Below are 17,977 nucleotides of genomic sequence, written 5' to 3' on the forward strand. Positions count from 1 at the left end.
ACTGATAAGAAAGGGAAAGAGGCTGCCCCTTCCAGGTAGCTAGCTCTCCTTTCCTCCTCAAGCTTCACCTCTGCCAGCTACTTTTGGGTTCTGTGCTGAGGGCAGGGACTATCCTGAGCTGATCTCAGGATCTCATTGGCCGATGTCTTTGGTGACGTCACGATCATGATGAGAATTGATGATCGGACACGCTGATTTCATTGTTTGAGAAGGCAGTGAACAGCTACGAAAAATCTCAGTGGATCTGCCTGCCCCAGAACTGGCTTGATCTGGGATTCTGTGATCCTTGCATTGACAGCATCACTCCAGAGGTAGGTAACCAACCTGGATGGTAGTTAAGCTGGTGGGGGGGTGGGTGGGGAGTGGGCGTGTAAGAGTAGGAGCTAGTGATATACCCACTGTGGAGTCCTAGGTTCTGAGGCCTAAAAAGATTGCTAATAAACTGTTGCAGCTTTTGAAGAGGCAAATCCCTCTACTTTTGCATTGAAGGCTGAGTGCAGCGTGAGGTTAGAGAGGAGCTGATACTAAGGATACAGTGGGTACTGTTAGAGAGCAAGAGATACTGTTCGTAGAGAAAGCAACATTTTAGATTCACTTCTGGTCACAAAAGAGCAAGTTCCACCTCTACTGCTCCCCCTCACTGCTGCCCTCCCCCCCCCCAAAGAGAGGGGATACATTCTACTGCTTTTCGATTTCACTGGACAGTAGATGTCTCACACATATTCAAACACACAGAGAATGCAGCTCTTGCTCATAAACAACCGGGCGGGTGGGGATGAGCGGGAGGGGGCGCGGGGTGGTATTGGTTGGGGAAAGAGACCTTGGATAAGGGAACTGGCTCTGAGTTTGCGCAGGCGCTTTTCCCTTTCGCCGCAGGAGGTGGAGCTAAATCCTAACTAGACTGAAGAAAGGAAGGGTTTGGAGGCTGACCTCTTTGATGTTTCCAGAGCTAGTGAATGCAGGGGATCTGCTAATTATTTACATATCCTGGCCTCAAAGAGGCCTGATGAATTGAAGGCTGATAGGTAATACAAAGATTCATTATTTAGAATAATGGATAAAGCTCTGTGGGTGAAGTTTGAGGAATAGAAATTGCTGAAATGCGAAAGTCTTTGGAAGGGGAACATTATTATTTAAGTGAATTCAATTTTTTTCTTCAAACTCTGATTTGGAGTACCTTGGATGATTTTGAAAATTAAACGTAGACGTAGACTAGAGTAACTTTCATTGTAGATACTTAGTGTTAAAAAATTTCCTTTCGTATCTTTATTTTTTTCCTTTAAGAAGTCACATAATTCTTTGATCTTTGATGTTTGATGTTAAATACATCTTTTAGTTCCTCTGTCTCTGATAGAGGAAATACAGTTAAGTCTTACTTCATCGAATATTATATTATGTATTTCACAATGATTCAATTAAAAGAAAAACTTACTTCAAGAGGCCCATCCAGCTCTCCCGTTTAGGAGACTGATGAGGAGATCCTGGGTGTATATTGCTCAGGAACTATGAGAAAAAAATTATTGTTTGTCTTTCTTTGATGGAGTATTTGAGCAGAATTATACAGAAGTGCTGTTAATCCTGCTCAACTCCCTGATCAAGAGCATCTACTTGCTCAGAGAAATCTGAATTTTTCTCAAGTTGCTAGAGTTTAGAGATTATCAGTTGCTGAATTTTCCTTTGAATTTGCTCTATTAATTATCCCTTTATTTTATAGTCTAAATTCTCTTCATCACCTATTCAACCATTCCAGAAATATCTTAGAAATCCCTCTCAACGTCAAATCACTAATTTATCACATCACAGTAATTAGTTTTTTTCTCTTTCAAAATGTTTTTTTTTTCTTTTTAGGTTTTGGGCCACATCTAGTGACACTCAGGGGTTACTCCTGGCTATGCACTCAGAAATGGCTCCTGGCTTGGGGCACCAAATGGGACACTAGGGGATCAAACCCAGGTCTGTCCTAGGTCTGTTGTGTGCAAGGCAAATGCCTTCCCGCTGCACCACTGCTCCGACCCCTTCCAAAATGCTCTTCAGCACATTATTTTATTATTATCTTAAGCTCACTTATGCTGGTATATCTTTTTTTAAAAAAAATATGGAATGCTTCACAAATTTACGTATCATCCTTGCACAGGGGCCATGGTCTCTACCTCTAGTATCTACACAGCTTTGCTTTATTCTTAAGTCTGTTTCATTATGTTCCTTGCATTTATTTTTCTTGGAAATCTAACTTTATATTATGATCTCTATCATGATCATCTGATTTTGATTTATTCTTTAATATGTGATTCCTCCTTATGTTCCTTGCATTTTTTTTTCTCTTTGAAAGTCTACTTCCAGAACTTTGCTAATTGTACATCTACTACTCTTCACATGCCCTTCTTTTCAAATGTTACACATGTTGGAATTTCAACTCAGGCGATATATTTCAACATTTGCCAATTTTTGTTAAATGAACCATTCATAGAACTTCAACAATTATTTATATATTTATCATTTTTGCATAGCCTATTTTATATTATCTTAATATGTGGTGTGTTCTGTTTTGCTGGCACATGCCATGTCTGGCAAGGCTCCAAGTTTACTCTTGGCTCTTCACTTAGGAATCATTCCTAGTGTGCTCAGGAGACAATGTGTGATGTGGGGGATCAAACACTGGTTCTCTGTGTACAAGTCAAGCACCTTATACCATCTGTGTTATACTATCTGTGATTTCTCTGTGTGTTTATATATTGCATTGGTTGGATTTTTAAGGTATTATATTATTTATTGTTTACCTTATCTCCACACTTCTTAGATGACTGCTCGGAATTTATATAGCCACATACAGTCAAAAAGAAATTTCCTGAGAAAGGAAGTCATACTGTTATATAGAGATTGTGTATATGTAAAAACTTATTTCTCATTGGTTAGATATGGGACGTTTCAGTGATTAAATATACATGGATACAGATCAGAGAAGAGAACTGGTAGATTTGTACAGAATGGCTCACCTTCAAATATATTTCTATACTTTATAACAATCCCAAAGGAATATTAGTCCAGAAATTGTCCCATGTAATATTTTAAGTTTTAAAAATGCTAAAATTCTAAATTTTATATATGCTAGTTTTTAAATAAATAATGAGTATATTTTACAAGCTTTATCATTGTAGGGTTTTTTTGGTGCATGTTTGTTTTTCAACACTGTGCTTGCAAAATTATTTATAATTTAGTTTCAGTCATATAATATACACCATTCTGTGCATATTTTCCAGCACCAATGTCCCAGTTTCCCTCTCACCCTTCACCTGCCTGCCTCGGGGACAGACATTTTTCTTCTCTATCTCTTTCCCTTCTTTTCATTTTTGATACTGTGTTTTACACTATTGTTAAAGAAGGGGTACCATTCATAGCACTTTAAGCCCTTTCAGCACCCAGCTTGTATCCAGAGTGATCAGTCCCAACTATCATTGCCATAGTGAACACTTCAACTGATCCTCCTGGCCCTCATATCTGTCATCTCTGGATATTATTACTATACTATTTTTCTTATATCTCACAAATGATTGACATTATTCTATGTCAATTCCTCTCACTTTGATTCAGTTTACTCAGCATAATACTATCCATATCCAACTATGTATAAACCAATGTCATTAATTCATTTTATGACTTTTGCTGCACAGTATTTCACTGTGTAGATGTGTTAGGTCCAGAGCAGTAGGAGAGGCAAAAAAAAAAACAAAAAAAAACAAAAAAAAACAAAAAAAAACAAAAAAAAACACGACAGCAGAAGCCAGGATATTGGTAAATAATTTCTCCAGCAATTCAGCAGTCACTATCCAGTAGGAGCAGTCCAGCAAGGCCGGTGGCTGGCAAAGTCCAGAGTCCACATTGTATTTCTAAAACTTTTATCAAAGATTATTTGGTCATATACCTGGAGTTTAGTCTCAGAATATTCAATTCTATTTCACTGATTGAAGGGTTTGTCTTTATTCCATGGCATGCTGTTTTAATGGCTACTGCTTTACAGTACAGTTTAAAGTTAGGAAAAGTGATGCCTTCATTTTATTTCCCCCAAGGATTACATTAACTATTCGTGGGGTTTTTTTGTTCCATAAGAATCAGGAATGTTTAATCTATTTCTTTTAACAATTTCATAGGGGAACCGGAGAGATACCATGGAGGTAAGGCATTTGCCTTTCATTCAGGTGGCCATTGGTTTGAAACCTGGCGTCCCATCAGGTCCCCCGTGCCTGCCAGGAGCAATTTCTGAGCATGGTGTCAGGAGTAACCCCTGAGCACTGCCGGGTGTGACCCAAAAACCACACACACACACACACACATACACACACATACACACACAAAGAAAAGAAAAATGTCATAGGTATCCTTACTGGGATTACAATAAATCTGCACAATGCTTGGGAAGTATTGTTATTTTAATGAGGTTAATCCTCCAATCCATGAACATCTGTTTTCATTTCCTTGTGTCCTCTTCTTTAATATCTTGGCAGTGTTTTGTAGTTGTCTTGGTATATGTAGTTAAGTAGACTCCAATGTACTTGATTTTCTGAGGAACAATTGTGAATGGGATTGTTTATGATAACATTTCTCTTATTTCAGTATTTGTATATAAAATTCTTTGAGATTTTTGTATTAGTTTTGTAGATGTCCTCTTTTTATACATATTTATATTTTCTTGAAGGGTTTCTATAATATTTAGGATGTTCTAAATATAGTATCATGTTATCTGCAAATAGTGAGAGCTTGGTTTCTTTCATTCCTGTCTGGATGCACTTGATATATTTTCCTTTCCTAATTTCTCTGGCAAGTACTTCATAACTATATTGAATAGAAGTGGCAAGTGTAGGCATCCATGTCTTGTGCCAGATCTAAGATAAAAGGCTTTTATTTTTTCCTACTGAGCATGTTTGCCACTTGCTTTGACTATGTTGAGCAAAGTTCATTCAATTTATAACTTCTTGAGTTTTTAACAAAAATGGATACTGGACCTTGTCAAATACTTTCTCTTATCTATTAATATGATCATATAATTTTATTGTGTATGATATGATGTATTGTTTTTGATAGACTTGCATATGTTAAACCATCATTGCATCTCTGGAATGAATCCTATTTGGTCATGATGTATGAATTTTTTGATGAATTGATGAATTCTTGAATTCTATTTTCTAGTATTTTGTTGGGAATTTTGTATTTGTATTCATCAGAGATATAAGCCTTTAATTCTCTTTTTTTCTGGTCTTTGTATGTTTTTGGTATCAGGTTTGCTTCATAGAAACAAACTGTTTAAGAGTATTTCTATTTCATAAATGTCCTGGAAAGTATTGGCATTAGGTCTTATTTATAGATTTGAAAGAATTCAATAGTGAATCCTTTTGGGCTTGGGTTTTTGATTTTTTTTGGAAACCATTTGATCACCATTGCAATTTTCTCAATACTGAAAGGTTTTTTCATGAATTCTAGATCATCTTGGTTCAACCTTTGGAGATTATACGAATCCAATAATGTATTCATTTCTCTCATTTTGTGGATATTCTTAAAGTAAGCTGACTTCCTTTGAATTCTTTAACTATCTGTTGTAACATCCTGCATTTCCATTTCTGATTTGGTTTATTATGGTTCTCTCATTCTCTTCCTTTGTGAGTCTTGAGAAAGTTTTATCAATCTTGTTTATTTTTTTCTTTTTTTAAAATAATTTTTATTGTGATCAATGTGAATTACAAATCTTTCACAGTAATATTTACGGTACATAGTAGTATTGAATCAGGGATATTCCCACCACCAATGTTGTCCTCCCTCCACCCCAGTTCCCAGCATCCCCCTCGTTTGCCCCCCAGACTGCTAGGGTAACTGCTCCCCTCTGTGTATAACTTGTTGAAAATTGGCTATCTATTCTGTTGTCGTTGAATTTGAGTTTGGTGTTTAAGACTGATACTTTTTTTATTTCTACTCAATGTTTATACAACTGTTTGGTTCTGGTACCATTCATTTCCCCCCTCAATTTATGAGGCAATCTTGTTTATTTTTTCAAAGAAAAAATGTTTTCCTTTACGTGTAACCAGTTCAGTTTTGTTTCTGCTCTAGGTTTTATTATTTCCTCTTCCTGCCTGCTTTTGCCTCATTTTCCCCAATATCTGCATAGCATTTCATTGTAAAGATGCTGCATAATTTGTTTATCCACTCACCTGTTTTCAGGCAATTGTGTTTTTTTCCCGATTCTGGCTATTGTGAGTAGTGCTGCAATGAAATTATAGAGTGCAAATGAGTTTACTGAATCTTGTTTGGGGGCCCCTAAAGTATATTCTTTGAGTGTGTGTGTGTGTGTGTGCGCGTGTGCACATGCATGCATGTCTGTGTATGAATCTTGCTAATGAATAGTATATCCATCTTGCTTATTTTGCTAAAGGACCAACTTTTAGCTCCATTGATATTTTGGGTTGTATTTTTTCGTTTCTAGCTCATTAATTTCTCCTCTGTTTTATTATTTCCTTCTGCCTGCCTCCTTTCAGCCTATTTTGTTGGTCATTTTTTATTTATTAAGCTGTGCCTTTAAATTACTTATGTAGGCCCTTTCTTCTTTCCTGATAAATGCTTGCAAAACAATATATTTTTCTGTTAACAATGCTTTAGTTGAGTCCCACAAATTCTGATATATTCATGAAGCTTTTGATTTCCTTTTTGACCCATGGTTGTTTAATAGCGAACTATTTAATTTCCAGGTGTTAATGTTTTTTATACATTTTTGTTACTAAATAACTTATATTTTCAGTGCATCATGGTCTGAAAAGACAGTCCATGAAGTAGACATGTCATGACCTCTGTCATGAGTCCTTAAGCAGAGCAATGCTGCATTCTTGGGTGAGGTCTATGTGTGATCTAGCTTTTAGTAAAATTATACTATGGGAAAAACCTTAAATTGTGAGGGAAGAATTAAGACAGATAAATAAGGCACATATAATAAAAATAAACTTTTTTAGGACAAGGTCAACAGAAAGAGTACTTTCAGAAGAACATAGGGATGCTTATGTAGAAAAAGGAATTAAAATCAAAGTGAGAGAAAACATTGTTGGACAGTGATTTACACAGGATGCATCATGGGTTTAGTATGGATCCAAGCCTGGGGGACAAAGAGGAAGAGAAGAAGTAGTACCAACGCAAATGGGATCAAGACTTACTCTTTTTTTGTTTGTTTGTTTTTTTTGTTTTTTGGTCACACCCGGCAGCGCTCAGGGGTTACTCCTGGCTCTATGCTCAGAAATTGCCCCTGGTAGGCACAGGGGACCATATGGGATGCTGGTATTCGAACCACCGTCCTTCTGCATGGAAGGCATACACCTTACCTCCATGCTATTTCGTCAGCCCCAAGACTTACTCTTGATCTTTATTTCAGGAGTGCTAAGCTGAGAAAGATAGAACTTCTGGAGGTGGTCCATAAAAACTACAATTCCTTCTGAGCTTCTGCAGTTAATTGTCTTGGTCTATCGAGGGCAGTGTCTTCTAAAGTGAGGAGCAAGTTGCTAAATTCTAAGTTAGGAATAATAAGAGAGGGGTTGGCTAATCAATGTCTCCCAGTAGTTTCTGAAAACCATTGATCGTTTTGAGGTCTTTCCAGTAGATAGATATTTTCTGAGGATATATTATGTTGTTCTTGAGAACATAAATCAAATATTTATATTGGAGCAACATCTGATTTTTCTTTTACAACTTGTAATCCAGCTGTTGGTAAACATACCATAATGTCTTCATATAAATTTTGAAGCTCCCTCTCATTGGAACATGCTATCAGAATATCGTACATGTAGTAGATAATGTAAGTATGAGGAAATGTTTGCACAATAAGGAGGTAGAACCATAGTGACAAAATAGTGTCACATAGTAGGTGAGTTGGTCATTCCTTGGAGTAAAAAAGTCCATTGAAACATGCGCATAGGCGCCTTATGATTTAAAGAAGGGATGGAAAATGCAAAGTTTTTGCAGTCATCTGGGTAAATAGTAATATTACAAAAAGTCTTTAATATCTATTACAATCAGTAGGCAATCTTTAGGAATTACTGAAGGAGAGGGAAGGCTGAGATGAAATGTCCTCATTATCCTCTGACTTATCTCTATTTTATCCAAACTTTGAGTCAAGAGGATCATAAATTGTAATGAAAATTAGTAGAAATCGTTATATACACATATCTCTTTCACACTCACAAATAGATCCTGCCCTTGATCTCAACATCCTTGAAAATTTGGTCCAGTTAACTGGAAGTCTGGATACAATTATCTTTAGAAAATGAGCTGAGGAGCCAGAGAGATAGCCTGGAGGTAAGGTGTCTGCCTTCCAGGCAGAAGGAAGGTGGTTCGAATCCCAGCATTCCATATGGTCCCCTGTGCCTGCCAGGGGCGATTTCTAAGAGGAACCCCTGAGCGCTCCCAGGTGTGACCCAAAAACCAAAAAAAAAAAAAATGAGCTGAGTATTTTTTAAATACATCAGTGAGTAATATTTCCTGAACTTTTCTCTACAATTGATTTTCTCTAATAACATTTTCTAATATTAGATAGTAAAAGGATTTCTGTTTGTAAAGAAGATATACAACAGCCAATGGATAACTTTTATGAATAATCTGCTTATTTTTGTTCTTTATTGGTTAATGTATGTAGGGGCAGAGAATTTATATTTTATTTCCATGTAATATTCTAGTCTGCTTAAATAATTTTGTTTTATTTGGCTTATAGTTGTTTTTATGTTTGTAGTTTCCTAATTTTAAATAGGCATTTTCTTGGGACAGATCTTTTTCTGTTATATAGGAACTTTATGATGATTTTTATTGCTGGTTTTGATAATTTATTGTATCAGTTATTTTTAAAATGCAATATAATAATTAATCTTTTTTCTTAAGAAAAATCTGGGTGTCTCTCAGTATCATATGAGGTACTTGCCTTTCATGCATCCAAACTTGATTTGTTTTCTGGTTCAATATGTCTGAGTATGCTCAATTAGTGACCCTAGAACATCAGGTTTTATTCAACCTGTCCCTCAAAACCCCCATCTATAGGGTAGTTTGATCTTTCTTTTATTTGTGGTACTTTTGGGGGTGGTTCACACCTGGCAGTGCTCAGGGGTTACTCCTGGCTCTGCACACAGAAATTGCCCCTGGCAGGCTCGGGGGACCATATGGGATGCCAGGATTTGAACCATCGTCTATTCTGCATCAGCTACATGCAAGGCAAATGTCCTTCCGCTGTGCTCTGTCTCTCTGGCCCTCTATTTGTGGCAGTTTTAAAGTTAATTTTCAATTAATTGAAATTTTCTTTGCAGAATGGAATGGAAAGTGCTCTTGAGAAAACTTATGCCTTTTTTATCAATTTAATTAAAAGGTACATTAAAATAACTTTAATCAAAAGGCACAAAATTCCACTAAAATATGTTTTTAGAGACAAAATTAATTAGAATTTGATATGTACTAGAGTTATTAAGACAATTGTGTGTAATATTATTAAAATACATTTTCATAGGTTTTGCTTTGATGTGTAAAATGAACACTGCATAGAAAGGATAAATAAAAGCACCTTTTTAGTCTAGAGCATAGCTTCTGGCTGAGACAAGGCATCATGTATGAAAACAAAACAGTGAGTATCCCTATTGATAACTGACCATTGTCAATTTACTATTTACTAGATGGATTTACTAGACATAAATATATATTTTGGTGGAAGAAATTATTCTTCCCCATGCTGACACTAAGCAAAGTTTTCTCTTTTCAAAAAGTCTTTTAATTTGACACTTTTTCTTAAAAAATTAACAAGTATTTTTATTTTATATAAATTTTAAGAGAATCTTTTTAGCAGACAAATTATTATTTTAATAAATATTTCTGGGGACCAGAGCAATAGCACAGAGGGTAGGTATTTGTATTGCACGAGGCTGACATGGGTTTTATCGCTGGTATTCCATATGGTACCCCAAACCTGCCAGGAGTAATTTCTGAGTGAAGATCGAGGAGTAACTGACCCTTCAGTGCCTCTGGGTGTGGCCCAAAAAATAAAAAAAAGGGAAAATAAATATTTTTGCTTGATAGCACAAAATTGTAGCAGAAATCAAAAGCTTACAAATTCTGCTCCTCAATTTTTACTAAATATTTTAGGGTATCTTCTTTTATTTTTAGATGAATCTCCGATCTGTATTTACTGTAGAACAACAAAGGATTTTACAGCGTTATTATGAAAATGGAATGACAAATCAAAGTAAAAACTGCTTTCAGCTCATTTTACAGTGTGCACAAGAGACAAAGCTGGACTTCAGTGTAGTTAGGGTAAGTATTGAGGTTTACCCTTCTTACAATAGATGGTCTTTTATTTATAAGTAATAATTGATACAATACAATTAATAAAAAGTCTATTAATATATGAAGGCTTTATTATGATAAATACCTTTATTTCCTTTGTGTAAGACACCAATTTGCCAAAAAGATGAGCTAATAATTTAGATTTGTTTCTATAGATGCCTTGAAAATAGTAATGAATACCTGTAAGAAAATTTTTTCTTATAATTTCATTTTTGTTTTTAAACAGAATTAATCTAGATATTATAGAACAAACATCATAAAACATGTTTACCAAAAGAGTGTTGCATTTTTTATTATATTCTTTTGGTATATTCTTTTCACCAGGCATTTACGACTTTAATTTTGTGTGCTAAATCTTAGTCAATAGTCCAGAACACACTTTTTTTTTTTAAGAAAAGATAGTCTGTTGGTTCGAATCCCGGTGTCCCATATGGTCCCCCGTGCCTGCCAGGAGCTATTTCTGAGCAGACAGCCAGGAGTAACCCCTGAGCACTGCCGGGTGTGGCCCAAAAACCAAAAAAAAAAAAAAAAAAGAAAGAAAATATAGTCTTTCATGACACCCTTCCTAAGTAGCATTTGATCTTAGAAGACTGAGAAGTGATTATTGAGTTTTTCTTATTTTCAGGAAATATCTAGTTTTGTCTGAATACCTACCCTTTCTGATTAAAAAAAGTGTATGTATTTTAATGATTTAGCAATTATGTGAGTGGCAAGAATCTCAAAGAACACTTCTTTTCACTAACACAGTTCTTCAGTTTTAAAAATCTGAGCTGTTACAAGTTTGTGAAAGGCATGAGAAGATGACAGAGAGAAGTCAAGAAATAAATGTAAGAGAGTCAGACAAATATTTTGACTGTATACATTCTTTTATACTGTATAAAAATATTCTAAAACATTTTGGCATGTAATCTTAGCAATTCAAATATCAGCAGCATTCTCATTCGTGTTATTCATTAGGCTAATTTCGGAAATAAGGACGTCTGTTTTCAGATTAATTTTTCTGTTGAAGTAAACTTTAAGAATTCTAAAAATAAAAATTTTATTAACAGAATTCTTTTGTTTTTGGGCCACACCCTGTGATGCTCAGGGGTTACTCCTGGCTCTGTGCTCAGAAATCGCTCCTGGCTTGGGGTACCATGTGGGACACAGGGGGATTGAACCGTGGTCCATCCTGGGTCAGCCATGTGCAAGGCAAATGCCCTACTGCTGTGCAACTGCTCCAGCCCCTATTAACAGAATTCTTTGGAAAAATATATTTCTTAAAGAATAATACATACATTTGATTTCAAACAGATAATTATTCTTCTAATTTGCTTGAAAGGATGATCAGGGTTTTGGTTTCTTATCTGCTGAAATCAACTATCAGATTCAAGGTTGATGTAAAAACTAGAAATATTTATATTAATAAGACTAAATTTCCTATTTGAAATACTCTTAATAAAATTTAAAGGAAAATGCATAATCACTATTTAGAATAATTTAAGCTGTGATATTTAAATTTGATAAAATTTCTTTAGTTTAGGGGTTGGAGAGATAGCATGAAGGTAAGGCATTTGCCTTCCATGCAGAAGGTCATTTGTTTGAATCCTGGCATCCCATATGGTCCCCTGAGCCTGCCAGGAGCAATTTCTGAGCATGGAGTCAGGAGTAACCCCTGAGCACTGCAGGGTGTGACCCCAAAACCCCCCAAAAATTTTCTTTAGTTTATACTCATGGTACATTTTTGCCGTAGTGATTTTATTTTCTCTATTATTGTATCAACATTTAATCCATATTTTAAAACAAAATTCTTTATTATTTAACTTAAATAAGTTTAGAACTAGCCAATCTAGAAGTGAAATGTATTACTACTAACAGTATATAAATCCTTCTGCATTCACAAAATGACCTTGTGGTACAGGTTGTCTATTGGAATCTCAGGCATCATATCAATAAATATGAGTATAAATATACATGTATACATATGTATACCAGGTAAATGAGAAGTGTATAGGGCATAAAGTCATTGACCATATTGATGATGAACATCCTCTAACTTTGAAGGAGAGAGTCTCCTTATGTGCAGCTGTTTTTCATTGTGACCTTTAATATTTCCAGTGTGTTATCTTTTCATAGTAGCTTAACTTGCTTATAGTTTAATAGGGTATTGTAATACAGAATTCATATTTGTGCTCAAAGTGGTTTAAATGATAAATAAATGAGAATGAAAAATTATTTTTGGATAAAGTTAATAGTGAAATGCTATGTAAATTTTAAGGAATTTTGTGAAATAGATTCATTATTTATTGTGGAATCTCAGCCAGCAGTTTTGCACAACAACAAGAACAACAACAATAACAACAAAACCAGACAGTGTCATGGGAAAAAGTGCATTTCAGCCTGGGATTATTGAGCAGCTTCTTGAATGTTACTGAGCCAAATTTCTTGTTCTCTGCTGCTTTCCCTGCCACTTTTATTGGCCAAATTTTAACATAAATCACCTGAAGGTCAGGGTTACACTATTTAAGGGTAATTTTAGGGAGCTGATGATCTCATGCAGTGGCTGATTGGAATCACAAGTCAAAGATACACTCAAAGAAGCCACTTCATGTGGTCAGCTCAGTTGCAATTACAAGTGATGACTAGTTCTCATTCCACATATTATATCATAAAACAGGAAATATCACTAGAGAAAATAATAACAGGAAAAATATTAACTAGTTCAACTTTAACACAAATTATTATGTCTAAGAAACTTAAATAGTTCTCCAAATATATTCTAAATGACACTATAGTTTAGGTATAGCTTATCACCATTTTTGTGCAACACCCAGTGATGCTCAGGAGTTACTCCTGGCTATGCTCTCAGAAATTGCTCTTGGATTGGGGGACCACATGGGACATTAGGATTGGACCCCGGTCCATCCTGGGTCAGCCGCATGCAAGGAAAACACCCTAAAGCTGTGCTATCGCTCAGGCCCCTGCTTATCACCATTTATAAAGAAACCAATCTAAGGCAATCTGCCCAGGGTGAATAGATTAGAATTTAGTCTGTGTAGTAGTATTCAAATAGATTTTGTGTGGTCTCAGCTTGCAGTTTTGCACCAAAAAAATCAGACAGAGTCACTAGAGAAAATTTTGGCCAGGGATTGTTGAGAAGCTTCTTGAATCTTTTTTTTTTAATAGTTTTGTTTTTGTTTTTGGGTCATAGCCGGCATTGCTCAGGGGTTGCTCTTGGCTCTATGCTCAGAAATTGCTCCTGGCAGGCTCAGGGGACCATATGGGATGCCAGGATTCGAACCACTGACCTTCTGCATGAAAGGCAAATGCCTTACTTCCATGCTATCTCTCCGACCCCAAGCAGCTTCTTGAATCTTACTGAACCAGCCAAGCTTCTTGTTCTCTGCTGATTTTCCTTCTACTTTGATTAGCCAGGGTTTAGCATAAATCACCTGATTTAATTAAGGATACTTGTGCTAATTAACAGAAAAGGTGAAAAGAAAAAGTAAAGTGAATTTTTTGGGGGCTATACCCAATGGTGCTTCGGGGTTACTCCTGGCTCTGCGCTCAGAAATTACTCCTGGTAGTCTAGGGGTACCATCTGGGATGCTGGAGACAAAACCCTGGCCAGTCTCTTGGGAGGCAAGTGCCTTACCTGCTGTATTATCACTCTGGTTCAAGTACAATTTACACTTTTATGACAACATTTTATATTCTGGAATCATATCAGTTGCACAGAAATTTGGTCATCATCCTTGTTAACACAATTTTGTTTGCTTTTTCACTCCTGTGAGAAAGATCTTAATTAATCTATATACCCTCTCCCAGCTGACATTTTGCTAGCTGTATATATACTACTTAAAATGTATTTTTATTATTTTATTATTATATTTATGGTATATTTTCTCATAAATAACTTAAATACAACTTGACTAAGAATTTAATCCAGTGTACAAGAGAAGGGGCTGGAAAAATAGCACTGCAGGTAAGGAACTTGCCATACAAGCAGCCAACCTTGTTTTGATCCCTGGCATTCCATAATGGTTTTCTGGGCCTGCCAGGAGAGATTTCTGAGCACAGAGCCAGAAGGCACCCCTGAACACCACACAGTGTAGCCAATAAAAAATAAAATAAAATAAAATAAAATAAAATAAAGGAACTTAAAATATTAAAATGGGAACAGGGATATGGTTATAGGGTAGAGCATAAACTTTCCATGTGAAAAATTATAGGCATGATCTTTAGTGCAACATTGTCTTCCAAAAATTACCTGGTTCTAAGTGTACTACTTCTAAGTGTACTACTACTAAGTGTACTACTTCATGTGACCCTTACAGCAATAATGCCTTTTTAAAACACATACAAATATATATATATAGTGGAGTCTATGAACACAGAGACAAATAATGAAGTATAGAAATATAAATTGATGGGCCAGTGTGATTTTATAGCTGGTAGGGAATTTGTCTTGCAAGTGTTCAACCTAGATTTTATCCTAGGAACCTGATATTGTCCCCTGAATCTGTCAGGAATAATCCTTGAGAAAGAGCCGGGAGTAAGCACTGAGCACTGACAGACTTGGCCCCCTAAACCAATAATTATAGAAAAAGATTTTGAAAGTAAAACTGAAAGAGAAGTTTATGAACTATTGAGACAAATGACATCAAGTGATATTCTCTATAGTGTGTCATTTTATTGCCAAATCACAAATTGTCATAATTTACATTTGTGATACTTTCTTGTTGTTTTACGAATAGACATTTGGAAAGACAATCACTTATATCTTTTATTTTATTTTATTTTATATTTGGTTTTTGGACCACATCCAATGACACTCAGGGGTTATCCTGGCTATGCGCTCCTAGGTTGGGGGACAATATGGGATGCTGGAGGATCAAACTGTGGTCCATCCTAGGTTAGCGCATGCAAGACAAACTCCGTACTGCTTGTGACACCTCTCCGGCCCCATGAGAATCACTTATATCTTATAAGAATTGATAAATTTAGAGGCCAGAGTGGTGGCGCAGTAGTAAGGCATTAGCCTTGGCTGACTCAGGACGAACTGTGGTTCGATCTCTCAGCATCCCTTATGGTCCCCCAAGCCAGGAGCAATTTCTGACCACATAGCCAGGAGTAGCCCCTGAGCATCACTGAGTGTGGCCAAAAAAACAAACAAAAGAAGAATTGGTAAATTTAATTAAAGGAAACTAAGTCATGCCAGATTGGAGAACATGTCTGCCTTGCTTAGGGTCCAAGGTCTAATCCCCAGGGTCGCATAGTATTCTGATCATTCAAGTGTATCCTAGAGAGCCCAATTTATAGAGATCCACAAGACGATACATTACTTTGATCCCTGGAGGTGGGAAGTTGGGAACTGGAGAAACTCTAGCTATTCTCAGGTTTTATTCCTGGTTAGTTTGTCTGATGGAGACTTCTCATACAAGAGATCTGGATTCAGTCTCCAGAACCACACAGTTGCCTGAGCACCACTGATACCATTGACCAAAGTGCCATTAATATACCCTGAGTACTGCTGATTGTGGATCAAGAAATGACATGGAGGGGCCGGAGAGATAGCATGGAGGTAAGGCGTTTGCCTTTCATGCAGGAGGTCATCGGTTCGAATCCCGGCATCCCATATGGTCCCCTGTGCCTGCCAGGGGCAGTTTCTGAGCCTGGAGCCAGGAATAACCCCTGAGCACTGCCGGGTGTGACCCAAAAACCAAAAAAAAAAAAAAAAAAGAAATGACATGGAAAATAGTATTAAAATAGTGACCTTATATTTTATCCTGTTACATTATAGAAACTAATTATTATACTGTGTCATGAAATAACAAATTTGTAATGTGATAGAGTATATAGATTAATTTTAATGAAGTGTCCCAAAGTATTTCTCAAAGTAATTTTTATTTTTCTTTCAGTTTTCTTTTGGCAACTACTATTTAGTACATAGTTATACTATCAGGGTAAGGTGCATCAAAAAGCAGTCACTATCACCAGTGAACTTCTCAATTTATAATTTTTTGTAGAATGATATAATAGGTTTGATTAAACTAAATATAAAATCAAAGAAAATGCACTTCAAGGTAAAGGACTTTTTTTTTTACTAAGTTATATGAATCTTGGAAGATTTACATCAATTCTGTTCTGGACAACTAATACTACATTAAAATATATGTTATTTTATTCACTGTATTTTTGTTACATCCAGTGGCACTCAGTGGTTATTCCTGGCTCTGCACTCAGAAATTACTTCTGGCAGGCTCATGTGATGTCAGGGATCGAACCTGGGTAGGCTGCATGCAAGGCAGTGCTGCTGTGCTATCTCTTCAAGCCATATTCACTGTATGTTTTAAATTTAAGCAACATGATTAAAAATTGTTCATGGTTGGGTTTTATTCATAGAATGTACACCATCTTTTACCAATGCACCCCCATTCCCGCTTGTCTCTAGGGCAGACCATTTGTTTCTCTCTCTTTCCTTTTTGTCACCGTAGTTTGTACTATTGTTAATGGAGTGATGTCTTGCATTTCATTTTCTTGCCTTTTTATGTTGAGTTCTTTTCTTTTCTTTTCTTTTCTTTTTTTTTTTTTTTTTTTTTTTTTTTGGTTTTTGGGCCACACCCGGCGGTGCTCAGGGGTTACTCCTGGCTATCTGCTCAGAAATAGCTCCTGGCAGGCACGGGGGACCATATGGGACACCGGCATTTGAACCAACCACCTTAGGTCCTGGATTGGCTGATTGCAAGGCAAACACCGCTGTGCTATCTTTCCGGGCCCTATGTTGAGTTCTTATCCAGAGTTTTCAGTTTCAACTATCATTGTCTTAGTAGACCCTTCTCTAATTGCACACACAGCTCTTTGTGGCAGGCTACCTATCCTGAGCTGGATCTCCTGATCCTTATGTGTATTGTCTATGGATTATTACCATATTATCTCTTGCTTTACTTATATCCCACAAATGAATGAGATTATTCTGCGTCTGTCCCTTTCTCTCTGACTCATTTCACTCAGTGTAATAATCGCTATATCCATACCTGTATAAACACATTTCAGAACTTCATTTTTATAATGGCTGCATAGTATTCCATTGAGTATTCCATACCACATTTTCTTAAATCATTCATCTATTCTTGGACATGTGGGTTGTATCCAGATTCTGGCTATTGTAAAAAGTGCTGCGCTAAACATAGCAGTGCAAAAGGCCTTTTTATATTGTGTTTCTGTGTCCCTGGGGAGGATCCCTACGAGTGGTATTGCTAGGACATATGGAAGCTCAATTTCTAGCTTTTAGAGGAATGTCCACAAAGTTTTTAAAAAGGCTGGATCAGTCTGCATTCCCACCAGCAATGATTGAGAGTTCCTTTCTTCTTGCATCCATGCCAGCACTGGTTGTTTTGTATTTTTATGATATGTATTCACTGTATTTGTACCGGACAAAAATATATGTATTTCATTTTTAGCATATCTGGCAACATTCAGGTATTACTCCTGGCTCTATTCTCATGGATAACTTCTGGTGGGTCTCGGGAGATCATATAGACCATGAATTAAACTCACGAAAAGGTAGAAAACATACATGGCTTGCATGCTTGTCCCTAGCTCTGACCCATTATATGTAATACATATTCTACATTACATAGGTACTTATATAATC

The 17,977-nt window shown here is 36.3% G+C and overlaps 1 protein-coding gene across 1 annotated transcript in view; it reads left to right on the top strand.

Moving 5' to 3' along the window:
* Nucleotides 1-275: 275 nt before the first annotated feature.
* Nucleotides 276-17,977, top strand: part of HDX (highly divergent homeobox) — a 316,379-nt gene continuing 298,677 nt past the window's right edge. Inside the window, exons 1-2 of the mRNA XM_049766600.1 lie at nt 276-311; nt 10,162-10,308. Of these exons, the coding sequence (XP_049622557.1) occupies nt 10,162-10,308 (147 nt within the window). The 5' untranslated portion in view covers nt 276-311. The remainder of the gene's footprint in view (nt 312-10,161; nt 10,309-17,977) is intronic.

The sequence above is a fragment of the Suncus etruscus genome, chromosome X (assembly GCF_024139225.1).
Source record: "Suncus etruscus isolate mSunEtr1 chromosome X, mSunEtr1.pri.cur, whole genome shotgun sequence".
NCBI classification, from domain to species: Eukaryota; Metazoa; Chordata; class Mammalia; order Eulipotyphla; family Soricidae; genus Suncus; species Suncus etruscus.